The sequence below is a fragment of the Pristis pectinata genome, chromosome 10 (genome assembly GCF_009764475.1).
Source record: "Pristis pectinata isolate sPriPec2 chromosome 10, sPriPec2.1.pri, whole genome shotgun sequence".
Classification (NCBI taxonomy): domain Eukaryota; kingdom Metazoa; phylum Chordata; class Chondrichthyes; order Rhinopristiformes; family Pristidae; genus Pristis; species Pristis pectinata.
In genome coordinates, this window is record NC_067414.1 from 76,482,464 (window position 1) to 76,507,045 (window position 24,582).

The 24,582-nt window shown below is 39.3% G+C and overlaps 1 protein-coding gene across 4 annotated transcripts in view; it reads left to right on the forward strand.

Annotated features, from left to right (window-relative positions):
* Nucleotides 1-24,582, forward strand: part of LOC127574825 (peroxidasin homolog) — a 203,929-nt gene that overhangs the window by 87,701 nt on the left and 91,646 nt on the right. For 2 of the 4 annotated variants that reach the window (XM_052024224.1, XM_052024226.1), the window contains exons 3-4: nt 3,225-3,296; nt 15,969-16,040. In XM_052024224.1, coding sequence (XP_051880184.1) covers nt 3,225-3,296; nt 15,969-16,040 — 144 coding nt within the window. The remainder of the gene's footprint in view (nt 1-3,224; nt 3,297-15,968; nt 16,041-24,582) is intronic. The other 2 variants (XM_052024225.1, XM_052024227.1) reach the window with 1 other exon arrangement.

A 24,582-nucleotide genomic window follows, 5' to 3' on the forward strand; every position in this document is an offset into this window, starting at 1 on the left:
TATTGTGTGCAGTTCCGTCTGGTCACCCCATAACAGAAAGGATGTGGAGGCTTTGGAGAGGGTACAGAAGAGGTTTACCAGGATGTTGCCTGGAAATAGAGCGTATGAGCTATAAGGAGAGGACTGTTGTCTCTGGAGCTTTGGGGACTGAGGGGAGACCCGAGAGAAGTTTATTTATAAAATTTTAAGAGGCATAGATAGATAGCTAGAATCTTTTTCTTGGGGTAGAAGTTTCAAATACTAGAGGAGCAGAATTTAATGTGAGGGGGGAAAAGTTTAAGGGAGATGTGTGGGGAAAGTTTTTTTCCACACAGAACGATAGGTGCCTGGAACAGGCTGCCAGGGGTAGTGGTGGAAGCAGATACTTTAGTGGTGTATAAGACTACTTTTGATAGACATGTGAATATGCAGAGAATGAAGGGTTATGGATCATGTGCAGGCAGAAGAGGTTTAATTTAGTTTGGCATCATGTTCAGCACAGATATTGTGGATGCCATTGTGTTCTGTCTTGTGGCGTTGTGTTCTGTGTTCTATAAAACCATTTACCGAATCTCTTCAGTTGGAGGAACTTCCTTTTAACTCTTCCCTTCCTTTTCTCCAATCACCTTGCTCTACATTTGGTCACATTTCTACTTGTTGGCTTTGCTGCTTAAATAGTTAACAGAAGTGCAGGAAAAATAATGCCGGGGCAACTATAACTGCTATTAGCTTCTTTTTATGTTTGGTCAAGGAAGGAGTCTTCGTAATTTTAAAAACTTCCAAAGGACAGAATGCAATAATTCTAATAACCAGGCCTTGTATGAAAGTTTCAAAATTTGGAAAACCTGATAATTCTTTCAATTAAGTTGTTTCTCACTACAGCAGAAACTTCTACAATAATTAGAATTGTCTGCTTTTTTGTTTGCTCCACTTTCTTGACAGAAGGAAATATTTTGTTCTGAAAATGCTTTCTTATAGTGTTGTTAAAAGTAGATTTGCCCAGCTTAGTTTGATTCTCTACATGACTAAGATGGGCTTGTATTGTAACTAATGCTTATTGAAAGTAATTGGAAGGAGTATGTAGGCTTCGTTTGATTTTTTTTTTCCCCTCTTGAGCTACATTAGCAAATTTTGAGTATGAGATATTAAAGTGAAAGGAGGCTTCACTCCTTAATTCCAAGTGTACCTACATTCTCACTGATGTTAATATTGAAATTGTTGAGGAATAACTGACTTGTGTTAATTTCTTGAATTTCTAGCATCAGGTGTATTGTGATTTATGCAGCAGGAATATACCCTTCAACATGTTTAAAGCGGCACACCCACAGTTTATACTTCCTAAAATCAATCTTAGCCTCAAACGAATGGCTGCTTAATTGCTGCGATAAAGTTATTTACATTCAGAGCTACCTTGTAGCAGTGTGGCTACATCAGTTAAATATTAAATCTCAAAAACAAGCTAAGTATTAACTCTCAAAAACGTGTAGATCACTTTAAGTGTTTCTACTTTTAACCAGGTGGGCTGAACTCCCTGGCCTTGTTAAACCCTGGCAGGTGAAAGCAGGCAAGAAAGGTTGGATCTTTAAGGTGAATGCTTTCCTGACATTGTGGCTCAGGAGGAACCAGTGCATTTCCTTCTGGTTAAAGAAGTTGCCCAGTAAATCACTCCTTGCTTGATCTGCCTGCTTTCTACAGAAGAGTGGTTGGTTGATGAAGAGCATATTAGGTGGGCGGATAAGATAAGATGTCTTTATTAGTCACATGTACATCGAAACACACAGTGAAATGCACCTTTTGCATAGGGTGCTCTTGGGGGCAGCCTGCAAGTGTCGCCACGCTTCCGGCGCCAACATAACACGCCCACAACTTCCTAACCCGTATGTCTTTGGAATGTGGGAGGAAACCGGAGCACCCAGAGGAAACCCACGCAGACATGGGGAGAACGTACAAACTCCTTACAGACAGCAGCCGGAATTGAACCCAGGTCGCTGGCGCTGTAATAACGTTGCTCTAACCGTTACACTACCGTGTGTGGATGCCGATTGGCAGAGAGCGGATTGCAGAGGTATTTTCCGCACCATTCCCACCCACGTGACAATCTGCTTCCCCCAGTTTGTAATTGGAACCCCTTCTCCATCATTGCTGATGTACCTACTTGCCCTGGCTGTGGGCCAAAGCCTTTCTTAAAGGAGCCCTTTTTGAATTCTTTTGGGATTTTTTTTGAAAACCTCTTCCTCCAAAGTTTCTGACCTCAGAAGACTGCCCCACCTTTTCTCCTCGCCACAACTGTGCAAAGCACATCTGCATGCACACGCATTCCACTATCTGTGTGGAATTGTTCTCCAGACTAAGATTCGTGCTCAGTTCAGTGAGGTGCAACGTTCAATAAGGGATTTGATAATTTTGCCCGACACTCCATTGGCAAGAGTAGTTCGTTCTGAATTGCTTCATAAACTTTTGATTTTGCTCACTATTACTGAAGTGATCTATTAACCAAAGTTGTACTGACTCCGTGAGATTCATGTGCCCTGCATGTGCAGTCACACTCACAAGCATTTCCCTCCATGATTTCCCACTTGCAGAGGGAGGATATCACAGCAAGGGTGGTGTGGAGCCGATTGCAGGGGAAATGACTGGTATGGAGCAAGTGACAGTGTGAGTGGAGGTGATACAGAGAGAGCAAATAGGGGTGGTGGAGGGCAGCTTGCAGGGCTGGGCATGGTGGGGAGTTCTTCAATGTATCTACTGGGGTGATGTCTTGGGAGTGATCCAATGGGTCAGGCAAGAAGTTAGATAATAATATCGACATGATTGCAAATTACCTGATAAAATGTGACCTTGTCCTGATAAATGCAATCATGCAATGCAGTCACTGTGCCATACAATTGAACTTTTGGGTTGTTTTCTTTAAAAGGAAAAATTGTTGAGTCTTGCATGAACCAAAATAGCTGGTTATCGTGCGCTTTGGTTGTTTTCTAAGTGTTTACTGTCTGTTAGTATGGTTCCAAGCTAAACATAATCATGTCTTTTTAAAGCAACAATTCAAGGTTTTTTTAGTATGTTGAATTTTCTGGTATTTTGAATTGATTTCTGCTGTCAGCATCCTGTGTGTGGATCAGATAAGAAGTTTGACAAAATTGCTTGCCATTTATACCAGTTATGATGCAAAAGATGAATGAATCCACAATATAAAAGAATGAAGTTGCAATTTTTAGTTTGTAATACTTGTTTGTATTTTTTTCTAGACTGTTAAATAACAACCAAATAAGGAGAATTCCCAGGGGTGCATTTGAAGACTTGGAGAATTTAAAATATCTGTGAGTAAACCACTTTAGTATTTAAGTGTTGAAATGGTCAGATGAGCTGCTGTGCACTTTTGGGCAAGATTGTGGTCAGTTCTAGTTTTGTACCACTTCTGTCAAATGCCAATTTATGCCTGAAGATAAAACAAATGAAAACATGATTACAGATGCTTGCTCAGAGAAGTTTGCAGTCCAGTTGGAAATCAGAACCTGTGTGGCCATTATGAAGATATATTGGCAGGTTTTCTCCTAGCAGAGGGCAAATGTGTATTTAATGTATGCCGCTTGGATTGCTGATGAGTTTTATCACTGGGAGACATGACAGGCACCTTCAGAGTTTGGCTTGCAGCTATTATTGTTGGAGAGGCCAAGCTGGAATGAATTGATTTCTTGCACATTCCATTCTGCTCTTCTGTGAGGACTGTCTTAACCATTGTCCGTTTTTAAGACTATTTGTTTATACAAATTTCAAGTGTGAGAATCAAATCTGCCCAACATCCTTCATCGTTGTAAATAAAGAATCAGCACATACATAGCTATTTATATTGCTGAAGTGCAGTTCATGACTGCTTCCTGTGTAATCCTCCACAATTTAGTGTAGATTAGTTTATTCGTACGCACGCCATTCTGGGGATTGCTAATTGAAGGTGCAGTCTGTTTAGGAAGACATTTATTATTTGGATGCAGGAAAAATATTGAAAATATGAATGCATTATGTTACATCATTATTGATATTCAGTTCTGTGCTTTTAAATGAGCAAAAAGATAAATGTTTTGCTTGCCTAGCACTAGGGTTTTGTAATCATGGTGATTCTTTTTCCACTATACTAAAAAAGGTAGAAAGGAGAAGGCTGAAGAAAAAAAATGAAGTCTGAAAGATTTTCAATTTAAATAGGTTAGAGCCAATAAAGCAGAAAAGAATTAAAGGAACAGTTACAAAGAATGTACAATAAAAATGGAGTAAAATAAAATCATAAGTTGAACATGAAATTTGCAGTTTTCATTTTTTTGTCTCTTTGCTGTATAATCTAACATGATATTTCTATCAATAGGTTTCTTGTTATAGGAAAAGTTTAGTAATGCAGCCATTTTTGTCTGCCACCATAAAACTTTTAAAATCTGTCACTGTTGTGCAGAGAGTATGCCATTATTAATCTGAAGAACAAAGTATAATTTTTTATTGTTCCACTGCTTGTGCTGTGCAAACTGTGTCAAGTACATAAATAACACAGAGTTGGTATGACAAAGTCTGCAACTCTTTATCAACTTCCTGCCTGTATTGAAGGTTGTAACTGGTGATGATATGTAGAATCAAGGAACAGGCAACACTTCTCTGCACTGTGTAAAAACAAAAGCTTTTTTTTAACTTAGGCAGTGGATGCAGAACATTATAATTTAAGCCAGTAAAATATCTAACTGAATGTTTTCCCGTAGGAGTCGATGTAAAACCAAGATTTCTGGCTTATGCATTTCATTTTCTCTTATCCTTTCTCTGCATTCATCACCCACTACATCCTCCCATCTTCTTCACCTTGGGACTTCTCACTGCTGCAACAGCTATAGTCAGCTTACTTAAACTCAAGGTTCTAACCAGTCTCTTTGGCTTGCATGAACCCGAATGCTTTCAAACTTTTTATTTTCTTCAGAAGAAGTGTACTAATTTGGTTTTAGCAGTGGGATTGCAGAGTTCCTCTGGTTCCATCATGCAGTTAATTGTGTGTTGTACATAATTTTACCTATGTGAGCTACATCCTAATTTACTACTTAAGCTGTTGAACTTGAAGGAAAATAGAGATTAGCACCATTAGTGTTGTATTAACTTGTGACATGTTTTCAGATTACTTGCACATGGGAAATTATACTTCTACTGCATAGTAACATTTCAGTGGGTAAAGTGTGATGTGATTTCATCTATTGACTGTGTTACATTATGGAGTTCCTAATGTTACTTATCACATGGTGAATATTTTGATCAGGTTTTTAAAAAATAAGCCAACTTATCGTTTCATGTTGAATTACTATTGCTACCTGCAGACAGGAGTTAAGGTTCAGTAACCTGAAAGCATAATATAAACATGTTCAATGTGAAAACAAAAATTGCTCATGCTGGAGACATGAAATAAAAATGAAATGTTCCAGTGAAAGGTAATTGACCTATTGAGAATCTCCAGCATTTCCTGTTTTTATTTTATTTTGAGAGTAAAGTTGGTCTGAACTTGGTAGGGGAATGCATATTATGTGAGCCAATTCAAAGGCAGTGAAGTGTCAAAAAGGGGCATCATTGAGAAGAAACAGACTTTTCTTTGGTGCATGAATGGATGGAAATTTTGTTATTATGTATTAGCAGCAGCAAGATACATTATTACTATAGATCAACGCACTATTAACTACATTTAATCCCTGCTTCATTTTGGTCAATATTTGATTTTCTGGTTTCATAGTATTAAATTTCTCTTCATTCCTGTTTAATTCAAGATCTGAATGAAGTGTAACAACATGTTTATTCTGCTTATCTGATTATTAACATGGTAAATGCATTAATTTGCTACCAAATTATTTTTGCAGATAAATGGCTATATGAGAGGCCAAAGTGCTTTTCTACTCGTTTGGATTGGATCAGGTTGCTGAATGATTAAAATGGGATGTGCTGCAAAGATTTTAAACCAGGTGGAGCTGTTACAAATCGGTTAGAAAATATAAAACTTCCTGGCAAACGCATCTCTAACCTGGTACATGTTTTTGACATGTAAGTGTACTTGGCACATAGAGCAGCTTTATAGGCTTAGTTTGAAATGAGAGCTTTGAGAGTAAGTGATTTAGTAGTCGTTCCATATAATGGCTCCAAGCACTTTTGGGTTTATGCTCCCCGTACAGCATGTTTATAATTAATGATCCAAATCTTGCTTTTGAAGAACAGATATGAAAAACTATGCAACACAATTTTTGGTGAATGTTTTTCATATCAATTCTTAAGAAGCAATTTATCACCTGGCATTTGATGGCATTATTTTCCACAACATATTTTTTGTTTCACAGCTATTCCTCCTTCCATAACGTGCTTCAGCCATGCATTTTGGTGACATCAATCTTACATTTCCAGGCAATTTTGTCAGACTCCATTGCACTTTTAACACCATCCATACTTGTCTTGAACTGGTGTAGCTTGTCCCTGAAGCCCACTGTTTGGCTGGTCTGAATACTTTCAGAAATCCAAGAAGACTAAGTTATCCTTGAAGAAAACTCCAGTTAAATAGTTGCAGTTTCAGTAGCTTGAGTTAAGATATCAGTTTATCCCATTTCTATGTTCAAAGCATGAGGTGGAGCTGAGAAATGACAAACTTGATGTTTACTCATCCATAAGAGATGCACTACAAATCTTTCATGAGCCAGATTTGTGTAGTCTCTTCCACTTACTCGCCCTCAATTCCTTAATTGCCACTTTGATGACAAGTCACAGTTGTCAGTTGATACTGCTGTTCACTCTAGATACTTTGCCATGACCTAGATGAATCTACAGACATTACAATATACTAGGGGAAAAGTAGAGAAGCTGGTTTATTCCGGCTCAAGTAAAGGAAATTAAGGGGAGATTTGGTATTGAAAATCATGAATGATTTTGATAGAGTAAGTAAACAAATTAACTAATGACAGCAGGGCTGGTAATCAGAATTCAGTGAATTGCTTGTGATGCTGCTGCATGTACTTGTGCATATGACAATAAGCTCGACTTTGATTGTCAAAAGAGCTGGCAGTGACTTGAGGAAACATCTTTTAACACAGTGCATTGAGATCTGAAATGCAATGCGTAAGACAGTAGTAGTAGTTGTAAAAACAGTGTTGGATGAGTACTTGAAGGAAGAATATTCATAGGGTTGAGGGGAAAGGGCTGATGTAATTTGGTAGTCAAACTAAGCACAATTGACCAAATAACTTCCAGTGTTGTGTTGTACTTGGTGAGAGTAATATAGGGTTATTAGAAATCATTCCACGCAGCAAGGTTATATATGCTCCCAGTGTCATTTCCATGAGTATGGTTCCATTTTCAGTGAAAAGGGTAAGATGGTCAGCCCATCCCTACTTGATGTATTAAAGAAGGAATTCTCTATGCCCTCTTTTTCAACCTAACCCAACAGCAGATATATGAACCATTAGACCAAATGGCTCTGGAGTTGATTACCCAGACAGCACAGAGTTAGCAGGTCATGGCTGATGTGGTAACTGAAATCATTCTACATAGTGATTGCATAATGACAATTTTAGTATACTGTATATGCATGCATGCATGATACAGGGATTCGAGCTGAGATGATTATGTAATGTCAGCTTATTAAAACTATGATGTAACTAAGTTTCCCTCTACATAATAAAAATCAGTTAAAAGTTATCACTGTTGCTGCTTTTCCTTTAGATTTTGCCCACAAGCCTCATATCTAATGACTGTGATTTTGATTATTTCCCTGTGTTGAAGAATTGATGAGGTGAAGTTATGGCAATGGTAACAAACGGTTAATAGCTGGTGTCTTCAATTCCAGTTATATTCTTGGTCATTATTCAGAGCACCATGTCTTCATTTTCAGTGGAAGAATACAAAAATTGTATTTTGTGGCTCAATGAGAAATAGACATTACTTATGTTTCAGATATTTAGGGCAAAGTTCCAGGATTTAGTGCACTCAGTTGTGAAGCAGCACTTGAAGGAAACACCAGCTGGACATGGGTCACAACTTTCCACTGAGGCCACAGGAATTGTTCTTAAATTTCCATACAGTTATTTCTTTGTCTCTGAGTTAGTGAACAAATATTCTTTTGTACATTCCTTCTCTCGTGCTCCCCTGTTTTCTCCCCACTCCCCAATTATTCCTGTGTAATGCTTTTTAATTCATGGAAGGGCCTTCATTATTCACAAACAGCTGATCTCCAGCCACAGTTTCTTGCTCCTCTCGTTCCTGTTGCCCCCATACAATAGAAGAATGAGGAAGTTTCCAAGAGTTAACTCTGTTTGTTGATAAAATGTAATTCAGAAACAACTGGGAAGTTAATCTGTTTTTTCCTGTTAACTCCATTTTTTGGCTTAAAATTTGAATTACAGGAAGTCCCCAACTTACGAACGTCCGTACTTACGAACCAACCTTCGTGGTCCCCGGGTCAAGTGCGCAGGTGCGGCCGGGGCCACGATCCCCGGGCCAAGTGCGCATGCGTGGACACTGCTCCGAGTTACACACAAAATCAGGTTGCGAACAGTCTCAAAAACGGAACCCGTTCGTAACCCGGGGACTTCCTGTATTCAACAATTTGAATTAATCAATAAAAAGTAGTAACTTTTGTATTTAACAAAGTATTAATGACATTGTCATTTTGAACCAATAGGTACAGACAACATTGTACTCTGTCTTGGTTTTCCTACTGTATCTCTTCTATTTAGTCTTCTGCTGAACTATTTTCAGTCTCTACCTACTGGCCTTCTTGCTGCAGCGTTTTTTGGATGGAACACAAACATGAGTTGTCTGTCATATACATTCTACAGTGATAAATATTATTTGAGGCTAACAGTCCACCTGTGTGCTAAACCATACCTTGTACAAACAAAATGACAGGTTCTGGTTAGAATTTATATCTGATAATGGGAAAATTAATGAGGTTTGGAATAAATAATTATGTGATTAAAATTTGATGGTTTTCATTCCCAGGTGTTGTGAAGTGGTTGAGGAAATTGTAGGTGTCCTGGTCATAACTTTAGTTGAGGTTTGCAGATTTCAGACTAATGCTCTCAAATTGAAAATGGTCGAAGTCATTATTAAAGAGGAGAGGCCAGAAGAAAGTAAATGTGGTGATGTTATTGGAATCTTTCCTTATTTGCTGAGCACTTCTACAGTATCAGCTGGATTTTTGAAGGGTTGGAGCATGTTTGATTAATCTCATTTGAGGAGGTCATTAGCATGATTATTTGTCAGGTTGCAAGGCATATTGACACTGGGGCTGAATTATGTTATGAAGACTGATCTAATCAAGTTTATGAATCGATAAACCAAATCTATAAAGCAAGTAGAGAAATAAAGTCAAAGTGGAGTTTATTGTCACTTGTCTGACCAGGTGCAATGAAAATCTTACTTACAGCAGCATCACGGGCACATAGCATCAGAGAGACAACATTCACAAGAAAAACATAAATTAAAAATAAATTATACAAGAAAGAACACAATTAGAACAAGAAACCCAAAGTGCATTGTAGTTCAAAGTGGCTATGGTGTTGCTATACTGAGGTGGTGATTAGGGTTGTGCAGGTTGGTTCAAGAACAGAATGGTTGAAGGGAAGTAGCTGTTCTTGAACCTGCTGTTGTGGGACTTAAGGCTTCTGTTCCCCCTGCCTGATGAAACACTTTTCTCCCAGAGATAAGGCCACAACAAAAAGCATGATATGGACCAGACTGAGCTGGATTCTGCCTGATGTCCTCAGCCCCTTCCTACCTGCATTAAGAGGATTGGCTGCAGAGGGCTGATGAGCTGGCTTCCAACCTCTGGAACCTCGGCAACAGCTAGGGTGCTCCGGGAATACTCTGAAAGTCTAGACTGACAAAACTGGGGTGAAAGGGTTTGTGTATTTTCAAATCTAAGAGGTTTTCAAATAGATTTTTATTGTCACTTTAGTTGTAAGTAATTACAATAATTAGAATGCTAAAGAAGCAATTTTTTTTAAAAAGTCAAATAAATATAACAAAATTAACTATTTTTCGTACTGATTTTCAGGTCAATGAGTAGAAGTATCTTTCTAATGCTGTGTTTTCTCATTTCAAAAGGAGACACAAGAGACTGCAGATGCTGGAATCTTGAACCGCTGAGTTCCTCCAGCAAATTGTTTTCTCATTTCAAGTTTGGCCTTGTAAATGTAATGAACCCAGTGCCTTACAGCATATACATAAACAGCAGTTGTAATGTTCTATGGAATCCATATGTCTCACTGACATGTTAAACAAATTAGGATATTCTATAATCGATGGTGCTATTTCTAAGTTGTTAAATACAGAGCACTTGTCTACAGTTCTACCCAACTAAGGCGATTAGTGCTATCAGGTTATTGTGCATTTTGTTCATTGCATTCCTCGTGTGAAATGCAAGTAAAATCTACAAGTAAAGTAGATTAAAATTAATAATCAATAGTCAATGTAGATTGGGGTAATAAACAGCATTCACTGGAGATGTGTAGACGTTTCCTGACGCCATTTGGGATTGGAACAGTAGTGCTTAGAAGTTCATCTCTGGACTGTAGGACTAATGTGTTTTATAGTGGGGATACCCATTATAATCTGCTGCCAAAATTCTGATCCATTGAAGGTACTGGAATAAATTCAGGAGGTTGTCATGTCAGGGAATTGTACACAACATAGCACATTTGGTGGTGGCAACCGGGGATAACATTCTGGACATGAGTTTTTGTGCACTTGATATTGATTTCAATGAACTTCAATCATTGGAAGTAAATAACTTGATCTTATTGGTACTTTGCAACTATTCCATAGCTCACAATCATGGAGCAGTGAGGTTGATCAATTTTGGAATCTAGACATTTCCCATTCTCAACCATTATATAGATACTGGTATAGACAGCATGAACCTGACCTGACCAACCTGACAGCATGAACATTGATTTCTCTAACTTCCAGTAACCACTCCCGTCTGTCCCCTTTTTTCCCTTATCCCACCAGCCCCATCATCCCATCTCTTTTCCCTCACCCGCCCTCTCGATCTGCCCATCAGCCACACATTCCTCCCACTGGTTCCCCTCCTCGCCTCCTTCCTTTTATTCCATGGTCCATTGTCCTCTCCTATCAGATTCCATCTTCTTTAGCCCTTTATCACTTCCTCCTATCACATCCTAGCTTCTTACATCTTTCCCACTCTCCCATTGCCTCATCTGCCCATCATCCCCCTCACCTGAATCCACTGATCACCCGCCAGCTCTTGCTCCAGCCCTCCTTCCCTCCCCCCACCCCACCCCACCCAACCCCCGCCCCCCCCACCTTTTTATACTGGCTATCTCCCCTCTTTCAGTCTGGATGAAGGGTCTCGACCCGAATTGTTGACTGTCCATTTCCCTCCACAGATGCTGCCTGACCCACTGAGTTCCTCCAGCATTTTGTGTGTTGGTATAGAAGCACTGTAGTGCTGTAATTCTGTCCATTCATTCACATTGATCTTAAAATGACTTCCTTGCACCATGAGTCAATGTATTTTTCACTCCCCAATATGATCAGTTTCCCCCTAACTTACTGGCCAATTTCTCTTGCCCAGTAGATTCACACTCTTCCAATCAAGTTAATATTTCAGTCTTTCCCAAGCAGGGCGATGGATGAGTAAGTTCCCAGTCAGTATTCTGAATGCCCTGTCTAAGCCTTATTTTCATCTTTACTAGTCACTTTTTTTCTGTTACTGATTCTTTGTCAATCCTGTCTCCTTCAAGAGTTTTGTGAATCAATACATTCCTATCCTGTTCGTGGCTACATTCATTTTCTTATTTAAGCAGGTGGCCACATTTTTTTATCTTGTTTTTGACCCCGACATTTTCCTGTTGATGCTGTCATAGCTCCTCTCACGTAAGGAATATCTGTCACCATATGACACCTCTTGCAAATATCATCCAGCTCAGCAGCTTATTTAGGGGAAAAAAGGATTGCCCTACCCCAAATGAATTTCCTCCCTGTCCCATCATTGACGCACAACTGAGTACATTGAAAGTTAATAGTAAAATGTCCACCAATATAATTTCATAGAAGAAATTACCTGAAAGTGGGGAACTGAAACAATAGCTGGTGTTGGTCGCTGTCCCTGGGAGTGTAGCAAGTGAATGAAAGGCATTTAAAATCATCCCTGGCCACCTGCATTAAGCATACAACATAGTAGTTCATCCACGTAACTTGACCTCGACATGTAGTTTTCAATAGAACTGAAGAGCAAGTTTCCACATTTAGCACAAGCAACCACAAACTACTTTGTGCTCTTGTTTATACATGACACCTGTAAAATGAATTTGGAGGCATTTGCCAACTTGGGGGAGAAGAAAAGTGCTGTGGGTGTGGTGTTCACTCAGTGAGAGCAAGCAATGTTGTTTGTACTTTTGCCAGCAGACTATTGTTTTTTGTTGTTTTTCTTTGAGTTGAACACATTTGATGGATAAAGCCTATCTCACCCATCCATGACCCTGTGCTATGAGCAGGGTTGATGGTAGTGTTGATGACTTGTGCAGCCAACCAAAGAACAATGGAATCTCTAAAAAAAAGCTCTCTTTGAAAGAAAAGGTCAAAGGGCTGGTGAACTTTGGGAAGCTATTTACTTTGCTGCTTCGGGAAATAGCCCAGCAAACTACAGGGTTCTCTCCACAGCTGAAAGTAAAGAATCTGCTGTGTGATGTACCACACTGCCTCCACCTTTACCACCCATTCCCAGATGCAGTGGCCACTAACATTAAAATTCTAAATCTTCTGTTCAAGTCCCAGATCTCTAATGCATCACCCTGACTGAATTTGATGTTTCATTTAAAAATAAGCAAAGACTTAAAAGAGCAGGAAGTCAAATAAGAGGAACTGGAGGAGGAGACATTACAGAGAAAAGAGAGAGTGAAATGACTGAGAGGAAGAATAGACAGGAGAAGAGGAGGGAGGGATTTTGGAAAATTACTGTTGAGGGGAGAGGATGAAGCCAATGGAAGTTGAGGGTATGAGAGAAGCGAGGGCAGGCAACTTAGAGAAAAGAAGATATTGCATTAGTTCTTGTATATCTGACTTATTTTAATCTCAGGTGTGTTAAAGGTGTTTAGTAACCCTAAACATTCGCTCTCAAAATCACAATATTTTAAAGTAGCTGTAGAACGACCAGTCCTAACACATGAACTTTAGACTCTTTCATCCTTGTAAATAGATTACAAAGGTGCTGGACGAGTCTACAGGCATTGTTCATCTTTGTTCCTTTCTGTTTGAAATTTTTAACTACTTATCTTAACAATTTTCCATTTCTGCTAATATGACTTACGCATTTTAACTATTATATCAGTTGTCTGATGTGGTGTAAATAACTGCAAATAAGTTCTATTGGTCCAGTGTGGGATTTTATTTATGTTATAAATCTGGCACATGCAGATAGCCCACCATCCATCAAAGATTTAGATAATTATACCATCAGATTGGACTGAAAAAAGTGTTTTATTTTCCAAAAGAATACATAGTAGATTGACCTGCTCATAAAACATAAAATGCTGGAAATAGATGTTGACTGGAGTATGTGTAAAATAGTTAGCTTGCCTTTTAATAGGTGAAAGGCTAGTAAATGTCATTGAAAAAGTTTTGGATGTTCATACACAGATCCCAAAGTTTATTTCTTCAAAGGGGTGACTTATCAGCTAAAAGCCTACTCCCACAGAGATTTCAGAGACTCGTATCCTTTCTGGATCCTTCTGCTGAACATTGAAAGCTGGCGCTTTCCAAGACTGCCATAGTAGAGGCGTGACATGCTATAGAAAGGCCTTTGAATGTCCTCTTCTGCCTGGAGCTCAATGTCAAGTTGACTCTCAACTGCCTCACTACAGGATCTATTCGGGTCGCCATCTTGTCTCCAAGTTTGCTGCTTGCTACTGTATCAGGGAGCTCGCCCAGGTACTAACTTCACAGAAAAAGAATTTTATTTGCTTTGTTCTTAGTGAGGAACAGATATCATCTTGGGCACTGAGATTTTCCAGCATTACTGGCTTCCAATGAGTGCAGGGAGCCACTCTCTGCATTCACTTAACCCAGACTTTTTTATGAATGGGGGAAACGCAGGTTGTTATGTATCACAAGAGGTATTTCAACCCTGGTGAATGTCGTGTTTCCGGAGAGTTTGCATTATTCCATCATCCAGAGGGAGTCCACAGTGCTGGATATTTTCAACTTCTGGCACTGCCCAAACTGATGGTTTCTGAGGGTCCAAGGACTACCCTGCACTTCCCTGGCTCTTCACACCAGGGCATTCTCCAATCACAGCAGCTGAGCACAGATGTGACTAAAACCTTGCAAGAACCAGGATTTTATGGAAAATGCCTTTAGTCTCCTAATGCTGAGATACTGTTGACTATATCAGTATGGGGCCATCCTGGAGTAGACTTCTTCATGCTTGCTGCACAATCTATATCACGAGAGCAGCAAGGAGTTCCGGAGCCTGAGTGCCACCTGGCGGAACAAGCTACCAGGAAGGGACAGGTGTTGGTAACATGAGATATAAGGCCATCTTTCATCAAGAGGCAAGTTTCATAAGATGCTTTCAAAATAAAATTCCCTGTTGCAAACCAAGCGACCCTTTGCACATTACAATCCTTAAACCAACATAGTATACCTATAATGAGTTGGCAGAGCGCAAATGACGCATGAATTGCCCTTGCATGCAGCTTTGTAGTCCAACAGCGCTGAATATAACATATGGAATGATTGCCTACTCCAGTTACCTTAATGGCTTGTTTCACTTTATTTCCCTATGAGTGACATCTCTCATTTGGATCTTGAACCTATGCATAAAACGCTTTGATTATGAGGATCTTAACTCAGCAGTTTTAAGTGGCATGCAGATCATATTGACATATCCTGCTTTATCGTGAAATTTCAATCAGCATTGCTCCATTGTGCAGAGAGTCTTCACCTCCTACCAAACTCCTTATGATGGATTTGTTGGGTGTCCTGGTGCATCTTCCTGGCATGTGTCTCATTGACCAGGTCTTTCAGGCTCCTTGAAGTCGTCCTCCTCTCTCCTACTGCCTTAATCTCCTCCATGGCAATCAAAATGTGCATTGCTATCATGACAAGCATCTTTAAGCCACCATTACTTGATTGTAGCACAGCAAACTGTTGGAAGGTAACAAAACTGGGGTGAATCCTTATGCACAAACACACAGTTCCTGTTTTAACACTTGTTTCTGGGTGTAAACCACCCTAACGCTGTTTCAAACTGGATTTGAGCCAACTTTACACTTATTTTGAGCTGGTGGGGGGAACGAATCAGGGAACTAGATTGGTTGTTGGTACTCAACCCAGCCTTGTTTTTGTGCTCTTAAAAATAGGTGCAATCCAATTACTTGGTATTTTTCCTGCAGCTTCTAGAACAAAGGGTCATAATCATTTAATAAAGGAAATGAGAAAAGGCGAAATGTATTGTGAATCTTTAGAATTCTCTTCATGGAACCTTAATTTCATCTTCAATATAGTCAACAATGTTTTGGCACTTGTTGAATCAAAGGATATGAAAATAGAGAGGGGAACTTGAGTTGATATAAAAGATCTTCCTTGATCTTTTTGAATGAGGGTGGAGACTGGGAGCCATGTTGCTTATTTCCACCCCAAATGTCTTTTTTTACATTTTTCATCAGTTTCAGACTGACTTGCATATTTCCTGCATTTTATGTAGCTTTTTAAAGAATTTCATCATTTAAAGTCTTGCCTTTTTGTCCATTTGGTCGATTACCATAATCAGATTGGAGGCCACTGTCTTAAGTTTTGATTTTGATTCCTTTTGAAACTTGCTGTTTTTGTATAAATTTCAACACCTGTTTAAATGGCTATTAAAATATAATCTTTGGCATACCCAACAACAGACAACATCTGCTTAGATGGCCAAAATGCCTGTTCAGTGCTTTAGGTGGCTAGTCACTAATACTACTGATTATTTCTTGTTTCAGCTATTTGTACAAGAATGAAATCCAATCACTTGACAGGCAAGCATTTAAGGGACTTGTCTCTCTAGAACAACTGTAAGTGCCTTTGCTATTCGTGTTCCATTGCTGTTTTATTGTATTTCTAGTGTCTGATGCTTGGCTTTTTCTCAGTTTACCAGTAAAGTTTCTTTGGCTAGTTGTCTGGACAATGCTTGCATGCTTTGCATGTCATAAATGCACAATTCAGAACTAAAGGAAAACGGGAATGTAGCTGAAGACAGGTTTAGACAACCAGTACTTTTCTGTTGAGTATGTTCAGCAGTACTGCCCAATGCATTGTTTGCTTCATTTTGATATACTTGCTGATGAGAAAATATTATCATGCATTGTTTAGATGCCTAACATGTCAAGAATGAGATGTTCAGTTGATTCCATAGATTGGAATATATTTTGCATTAATTATTGCTGTTCATGAAGAAACCAACTGTATATCTTTCTAGCAAGCATGCAAAATTTTGATAGTTTCAACCAAAAACTTTAGATTTTTGCATACACACTAAACCATGCAATTTTTACTGGATGGTCATGCAATCATTCATTATTTAACTAGTTTATGGTATTTTATCTACATAAGCAAAAAAAACATTACTAACAAGGAATTGAATTTATCAAATAACTAGCACATTGTACAGTTGATCTGCTTTTCTCCCCGCCCCCCCCCCCCCCCCCCCCCCCAGTAACTTGAAAAACTGAAACAAAAGCTTGCTATTAATACACAGGTCTATTTTAAACGAGTTAATGTTGCTTAATCCATGCTGCTTTATAACAATTAAGTAAGATTTTACATCTAAATTAATTTTGTTTCTTCTGTTTGTATCTTTGTTTAAAATGCTCCATTTATGTACAAAATTTAACCTGAAACTCTTATCATAGGTTTCAAAAAAAATCATATTATTATTATTATTAAGCTACTTAGTTTGAGTTACACCTACACACATCTGGTCTAATTGCTGGTGCCATACCTCATCTAAACTAGGTCAGCAGTTTAGAATCACTGACTAAAAGTGAATAGATTCAAACAGTTAATAATTTGACATGCAGCAAGAACACTACATTTTTGTCAGGTGAGTTTCAATATACTTTTACTGAATTTATGTGGTAAATCTTCTAGTTGAGTTGGATGCTGAAAGTTATCAGGAATGGTTGTTGAAAGTTTCAAGACTTTTCTGTCTAAATTGATACCACCAATTATCACATGAACAATGGGAAGAAACAGAAAACTGCTAATTTTGTGACAGTATAATGTATAAATGTAGAGGACTGCAGCATTATTTCCTGCTCCACAATTGATGCATTTATTTAACTAAACTACCTACTATTAATAAAATGGTTTCATTAGTTGTAGTTGAAAGAAAATTTAGTGACAGTGAAAGTGGCCTTTGGCCTTGAGTCAACTGCAACTTCAGTCTGAACAGGACACATTTTTAGTGTTCGTTATTGCAAAATTTCACCATATCTCAGTTGAATGAATCCAAGATACTGGCTGCTGTAATAACACAGTTATTACAGACTGTAATTTGTGCTACGTACACACAACCATGGTGCTGCTTCGTACAACTACACTTGGGTGATGACACTGGAGCATAATCCCATTCCTGTCATGACATGCAGACCCATCTCAAAGTGGCCTCCATTTTCCATTCACGGTTAATCACCACTGCTGGTTGTTAGCATGTTTTGGCCAGAACAAGATGAGTTTCAAACAGGCCTTGTTTGTGTGTGTGTGTGTGTGTGTGTGTGTGTGTGTGTGTGTGTGTGTGTTTATGCAGATGGCTACTCACTGCAGGTATTCTCTGTTAGCAGGGAAAGTTCTGCAACCAAGAGCCTGAGATGTGGCCTAACTTGGAAGTAGCTGAGAATGCATGATCTTGAGCTTGTGTAATTGCTGTCAATGTTGTTATTGGCACTGTGAAAGCTTCCAGAAACTTAAACAGAATGCCTAAGTCTTTACAAAACACTAAAGATAAACATAATGTCAGACTGAATGCCACGTAAAACTGTGGGCCTTCCAGCGTGCTCCAGTTGTAACTTTGCTTAGAGTGTAACAAAAGCCCTGAGAAGTAGTGTGTCATCTAAATAAATGGTATTCAGGCCTTTAGTGTTAGCTTTCAGGGCCTGAGTCTGTGCTGGAGCCCCTGACACCCTGAATCTGATGCCTTTCCACAATAATGGAGGTGGCAGGCTCTCTGGTGGGAGCTCATGCTTCTCTATCCTCAATGAGATGAGGTGGAAAGATAGTGTATGCCCAGAGAGATGAGGCATGCTAGACTTCTGAAGGGGAATGTCCAAACCACTGAACGCGTATTAATTGAGGGAAAGGATCTCTGAACAAATGATCGTGGGGGGTGGGGGGGGGGGCGTGGAATTCTCCCTCACACTTGCAAAATTGTAACAATGCACTGAAGTTTCCACAGTTGGAACTAAGAATGCTAGAAATATTTGGAGAGAGAAACAAAGTTAATGTTTCAGGTTGATGACCTTTCAGCAAAATTAGGAAACATTAGAAAGCAACAGAGGGCTCTGCCGGTAGAGGTGGTGGGGGCAGATACACTGGGGACATTTAAGAGACTCTTAGATAGCCACATGAATAATAGAGCAATGGAGGGCTATGTGGGAGGGAAGGGTTAGATAGCTCTTTGAGCAGGATAGTCTCCAGATCCATCAACTGCAATTAACAAAACTTCATTGACACGCTACTCTCTCCACAGATGCTGCCTGACTTGCTGTGTATTTCCAGCATTTTCTAATTTCAGACTTCCCACATCTGTATTTTTTTGGTTTTGGATTACTGGAGTTTCCAACGTCTGGGAATTGGTCGATTCCTGAGCTGGGCTTGCCAGATTTGCATTAGATGGGTGGGCTGAGCCCTGACCATCTGGTGAGACAAATGCCTCAGGACACTTGCATTCCTAGCATAACTGCTGTGTTTGCCTTCCTGAGCAATTTTGTAGCAGGGAGTTCCAAATTGATAGCAAATCTACTGCAGTGCTGATTTTTCATGCTTTGTGTCAGGCAGCTGCATAATTTGCAAAATATTCCATTGAACTTCAAGCAAAGATAGGAAGTACAGATGTAGATAGAATCTTCAAATTTGGCAGCACTGAATGTGCAGTTATCTTCAACTTTTAATTACTTATCTCATTCTCAGTTTTTAACATTATTACCCAATTATCACACTTCTAATACAACTGGTTCAGTTCCTTTAACGTCAATAAGTAGTTAAGTCTAAAACAGTATGTGAAATAACATACAATAGTGGGCAAAATTTCAGATTCTTTTGCTTGACAATTTTTTTATGCAGAGAAGAGATAAAGACTAAGATTAAAATTTAGAAAACAGGAGATCAAATGAATTAAAGGAGCTGCCCTGATGCTGTGGATTTTATTTTGTCTTTTAGAATGTGAGTATTAATGTAACACAATGCAAGTAAAAAGAGAGATCACATTGGTTGCAGTATTATCTTGCTCTCGAAAGTGAAATTGCCAGTAAAACTATTTTAATGTGTTTTGTTTAGTTGGTTTTGTTCCTATTTTTTACAGGTTACAGAAGCAGAATCAATTTTGAGTAAGGACAGTTGTGAACTTAATATTACTGTGAAGATGGCAACTAATTCTCTGTTTAACTATTGCGAGGAGGGTTGTTTTGCCAGGTCATTTCAAGAAGCGGACCAATTATTCTACTGACAGATATTCAGATTTTAGATGCTTTTTTCTAAATTGAAAACCTGATTTTAGGTCAGAAAGGTTGCAACCAAATCTGTGTTGCTTTGGATAATAAATAAAGCTCATCAGTGAAACAACTTCGAAAGGGCCTTGTGTGCGCAAACCTTTAAAGAGTCTACAACTTGCTTAAATTGTAGTACTAAAAATGCTTGACCTGCTTCATTTGTTGCATTGCCAGAATAGTCACCTTCCCGGAGAACATCGGTGACGTGATGCAGACGATGCTCTCTTAGTACAGGAGGATGAAAATAAAGCTGTAGTATGTTGACATGAGAATTTCTGGGTTTCACTTTTTCATTGGGTGGCTGTTCTTTGTTTTTAAAACAAAACACTGATGCAAGGCTCACCAACCTATAATTTGCTGGATTATCACAGTTGCCCTTCTTCAACAAAGGAACAGCCATGGCCAAGAAAGCTCACCAGCGCCTCTACTTCCTCAGGAGGCTAAAGAAAGTTGGTTTGTCCCCTTTGACTCTCACCAACTTTTACCGATGAACCATAGAAAGCATCCTATCAGGATGTATCACGGCTTGGTATGGCAACTGCTCTGCCCAAGATCGCAAGAAGCTGCAGAGAGTTGTGGACACAGCCCAGCACATCAGGGACAGCAGTCTCCCCTCCTTGGACTCTTTACCTCTCGTTGTCTTGGTGTAGCAGCCAGCATAATCAAAGACCCCACCCACCCGGGACATTCTCTCTTCTCTACTCTTCCATCGGGTAGAAGATACAGGAGCCTGAGGGCACGTACCACCAGACTTAAGGACAGCTTCTACCCCACAGTGATAAGACTATTGAACAGTTCCCTTATACAATGAGATGGACTATGACCTATGACCTCATGACCTCACGATCTACCTTGTTGTGACCTTGCACCTTATTGCACTGCACTTTCTCTGTAGCTGTGACACTTTACTGTTATTGTTTTTTTTACCTGCACTACATCAATGTGCTCTGGACTAACTTGATGTAACTGCACTGTGTAATGAATTGACCTGTAAGATCGGTTTGTAAGACAAGTTTTTCACTGTACCTCGGTACAAGTGACAATAATAAACCAATATCAATATTTTCTAGTCCTCCAGGACCTCACCTGTGCTAAAGAGGATACAAAATCTTATTTAATAAGTTAAAGTCTAGAAGTTCTCTCAGCTGCCTGATGCTTTACATGCATTTTTTTTGCAAATATTGTTATTAATTGCTTGTCTCTTTCTGTCGTGGCCTGGGGAATATCCATAATTTTGATTTGGCGATGTAGTGCTCAAGTCAAAATGCCATCTGGGTAATTGAAGTCTCTTGAGTTCTTCAGTTTGAGCAACAGTTGGTAGATACTTATCCAAGCATCGACTGTCGCTTGATGCAGGTTTCAAATGATGCTTTCTGTTTCAGTATCATCTATTGGTGCAGAGTAATGATTCTCAAAAAGGTATCTTCCAGCTTCACAGCTAGTACATGTTCACCAGAATCACAATTTTGAATTCCTCTTTCATCTGGGAATATATGTTCAGTTAGTGGTGTTAACCATACCACATTTTTGCAACAGTGGGTTCTCAAAGTTCATTCCATTGACTGCAATGTTACTGTCCTTACTGCTATCAGAGGGAATGAGCTTCTTGGCCCTTGTGTATTCCAGAGTTCTGCTCATTTTTACCACACTCCTTCTGAAGCCACTTCTCACTGAAGATGGAACTTTGTTCGATCATTCCTCACAAACGTTTGGAAATCTCTGAAGGTTGACAAATTATTTGTGTTCATTGCTATGATCATTCTGTGACCTTTTCCACCACCTGTGCAGGACATTTCTGTCAGGGCTGACACCAGGGGTTGGCAGTGAAATGCTGATCACCATTGAACAACAACAAACTAGTGATCAATTTTGCTTGTATTATATTTTCAGCTGCAAAAGTTGTATTTTCTGGAGGTCTCTGATTAAACATCTATTATATATAGTATGTTTACTTGGTGATGATGTGCATACATTTTCTCTCACTCATACCTAATGTTATCATAAGACCATTCTGCAGACTTTGTGTATTGGAGCCGGTAGAGAGGTTCTCGAAGTGAGTGCTTTTGATTGCAAGGCACTCTGCTGGTATTCTCACTAAACAATACTTCCTTCTATCAGTGTTACAGCTAAAGCCACTTTGGACTGCTGCAGGAAATTTCTCCATCCCCTTTGACGGTGTGAGCAAAACACACAGTTAAGAGTTTGCTACAATAATGAGCAAAATACTAACCTTTCTCATTTTGATAGCAGGTCATTTGAGTGGGATTTCTGACCAATCAAACTTTTGGGAGGGAAAAAATCTGATTTTTACTACTGTTTGAAAAATAGATGAAGGGAAAAAATGAGCAAGATTTACTCAATAGCTGTGCCTGGCCAGTCCCAAGTCATGTTTCTGGCTGATGTGCCTTTTCCTGTTCTGGTCCTGGCAGCTCAGAGCTCAACCTGTACCTGGGATCTCCGGAGTTACCCTTCCCCTGCCTCACCTCTCTCCAGATTGATGGCAGCTCCACACCCTGACTTCCCAGCTATCTCTTCCCCTCTATCCATTCCCTCACGTTAACTGCAAAAGCCTGCTTCCTTCCTCCGACTGCCGCATGTCAAATTTTCCTGGCTGGACTTCCCAGTTCTACCTTTGCTGTTCTTGTCATTTAAACTTTCCAGTGACTTACTGTTTCTTTGATGTTGAATCCAGTCCTTCAGGTTATAAAAAGGCATAAGTATTTCCCCTTTTTATATATGAATATACATATGAATTATGAGCAAGAGTTGGCCATTCAGCCCTTGAGCCTGCTCCACCATTTAAATAACATCATGGCTGATCTCATCGTGACCTCAATTCCACATTTCCACTGTGACCTTTCACCCTGTCATCAAAAGTCAATCTACCTCCTTCATAAAATTATTCAAAGCCTCTGCTTTCACTGCCTGTGAGAAACAGAATTCCAAAGACTCTCAGCATCCTGAGAGAAAACATTTTGCTTCATCTCTGTCATTGATGGGCAATCCCTTATTTATGAACAGTGACCTCAGAAGAGGAAATATTCTCTCCACATCCTCCCTGTCAAGGTCAATCATGATCTTGTTTGTTCCAATCATCCCCACTCACCCTTTTAAACTAAAGCCAAGTTTGTCCAACCTTGGCTCAAAAGACAACCCATTCATTCCAGGTACCAGTCTGCTTATTTACACCCTTCCTTAAGTAAGGAGGCCAGTATTGTGAACAGGACCCCAGATGAAATACTCTGCAGGCTGGGCAGCAAGTGTGGAGAGAGAAAAACACAACATTTCAGAACAGTGAGCTTTCAAGAGAAGCTATCTCATTGTGTTTTTGAATGGGACCCCAGGCATAAACTTCCTCCAAGAAGCTGGCAATCAGCTGTTTGATCGTCCACGTTATAAATTTCCACAGATTTACTTTGAAAGCTAGTTAAACTGAACCCCCACAATGAACAACCAGTAAAGAGCTATTGTGTTTGTGGAAGCCTCTGTCATTCACAAATATTCAAAAGCCTTTGAGATCTATTAAAAGTTAAACATACTATTATCTTTTTACATTATTAAAAAATGTTTTTAAAGATTAAAGCACCAGAAAAACAATTCAGTGCATCTCACTTGATTATCTTAATGTAAATCACATTCATGCCCTTTTCCCTCAGCAGTTGTTCTCCATTCAAATGAATGGCCCACCTTTTTCATTGCCAGGTGCAACTTGGCTCAAGCTCAGCAGGCGGAATTCCCTGCATTAAGTGTTGGGAAACTGTGTGAAGTTGGGCTCTGCCATTGGCGTCTTTGAGGAGTCCAATCCTGGAGCACTGTTAAGAAATTCCTGGCTGTCTGCCATGTGTAGGTTTGGGACTTTGATTGTGGAGGTGAATGGTGGCAGCTAACTTCAGTTGAAGACTTGAATCATAATTTATAAGTGCACGTGGCCAAGCAAGAGAATTTCCAGATTGAAGGCTGGGTTTGCAACATCTGTGATAATAGGCTCTGCAAACCTGGAAAAGCTATAGTGATTCTTGAAGAAAAATGACAAGTCAAAAATAATGCATAACTCAAAAACCACTCTGAAAAAAGTCCTATAGTTAAGTCTGCTATTTTAAGGTGATTGGATTGCTTTTGAGCACACAGTCTCATCCTTTTTAAAGGGAATTAATCTTCACACTGACACCCACACTATACCCTTCACCAACTCGGGAAAAGCTTGTGATTAGTTCTGTACATTTTTGAGCTCTTTGAAGTAGGCAATAAGTTGTCAGCTTTATCTGTTCTTTTGTTGTTTTCTGCCAGTGGTGGAATAAGCAGTGATGCTCACTTGGATCAGTTGTCCTGCTGAGTTATTTGCCTTTTGCCACTGTCATAATGGCGTAAAGGAAATGTTATTCTGTCAGGCATCTGATGATGTTGTTCTGCAGGTGTGGCCAGGGCTGGCTTCCTTTCAAGAAATTGTTATCTCAGTATGCAACAGCCTTGGATTTTATTTCCAACCTGTATGATACCTCCATAAAATGGTGACGTATTAGTATACGGTAATATAGCCTTTGAAGATTAAGAATAACATCTTCTATGTAAACCAAAAGCAAATGAATTTCTACTTTAAAAAATGTTTCCAACATCATCGTGTTTTTTCATCTAGATTCCAGCATCTGCAGTCCTTTATTTCTCTAATGTTTCTTGTCATTACTGGTACTGTCCAGGAGTGATAAGTGAATACCAGATTTTGGATTTTATAACTGAATCTGAGAAAGTTGTTGTATTACAATTGATGGAGAATCCAAGGGTTGGTTAAGTTCATCTCCTGGTTATTTTTCTGACCACTTACAGCTCTTTGGCATTAGTATGGTTATTATGGTGA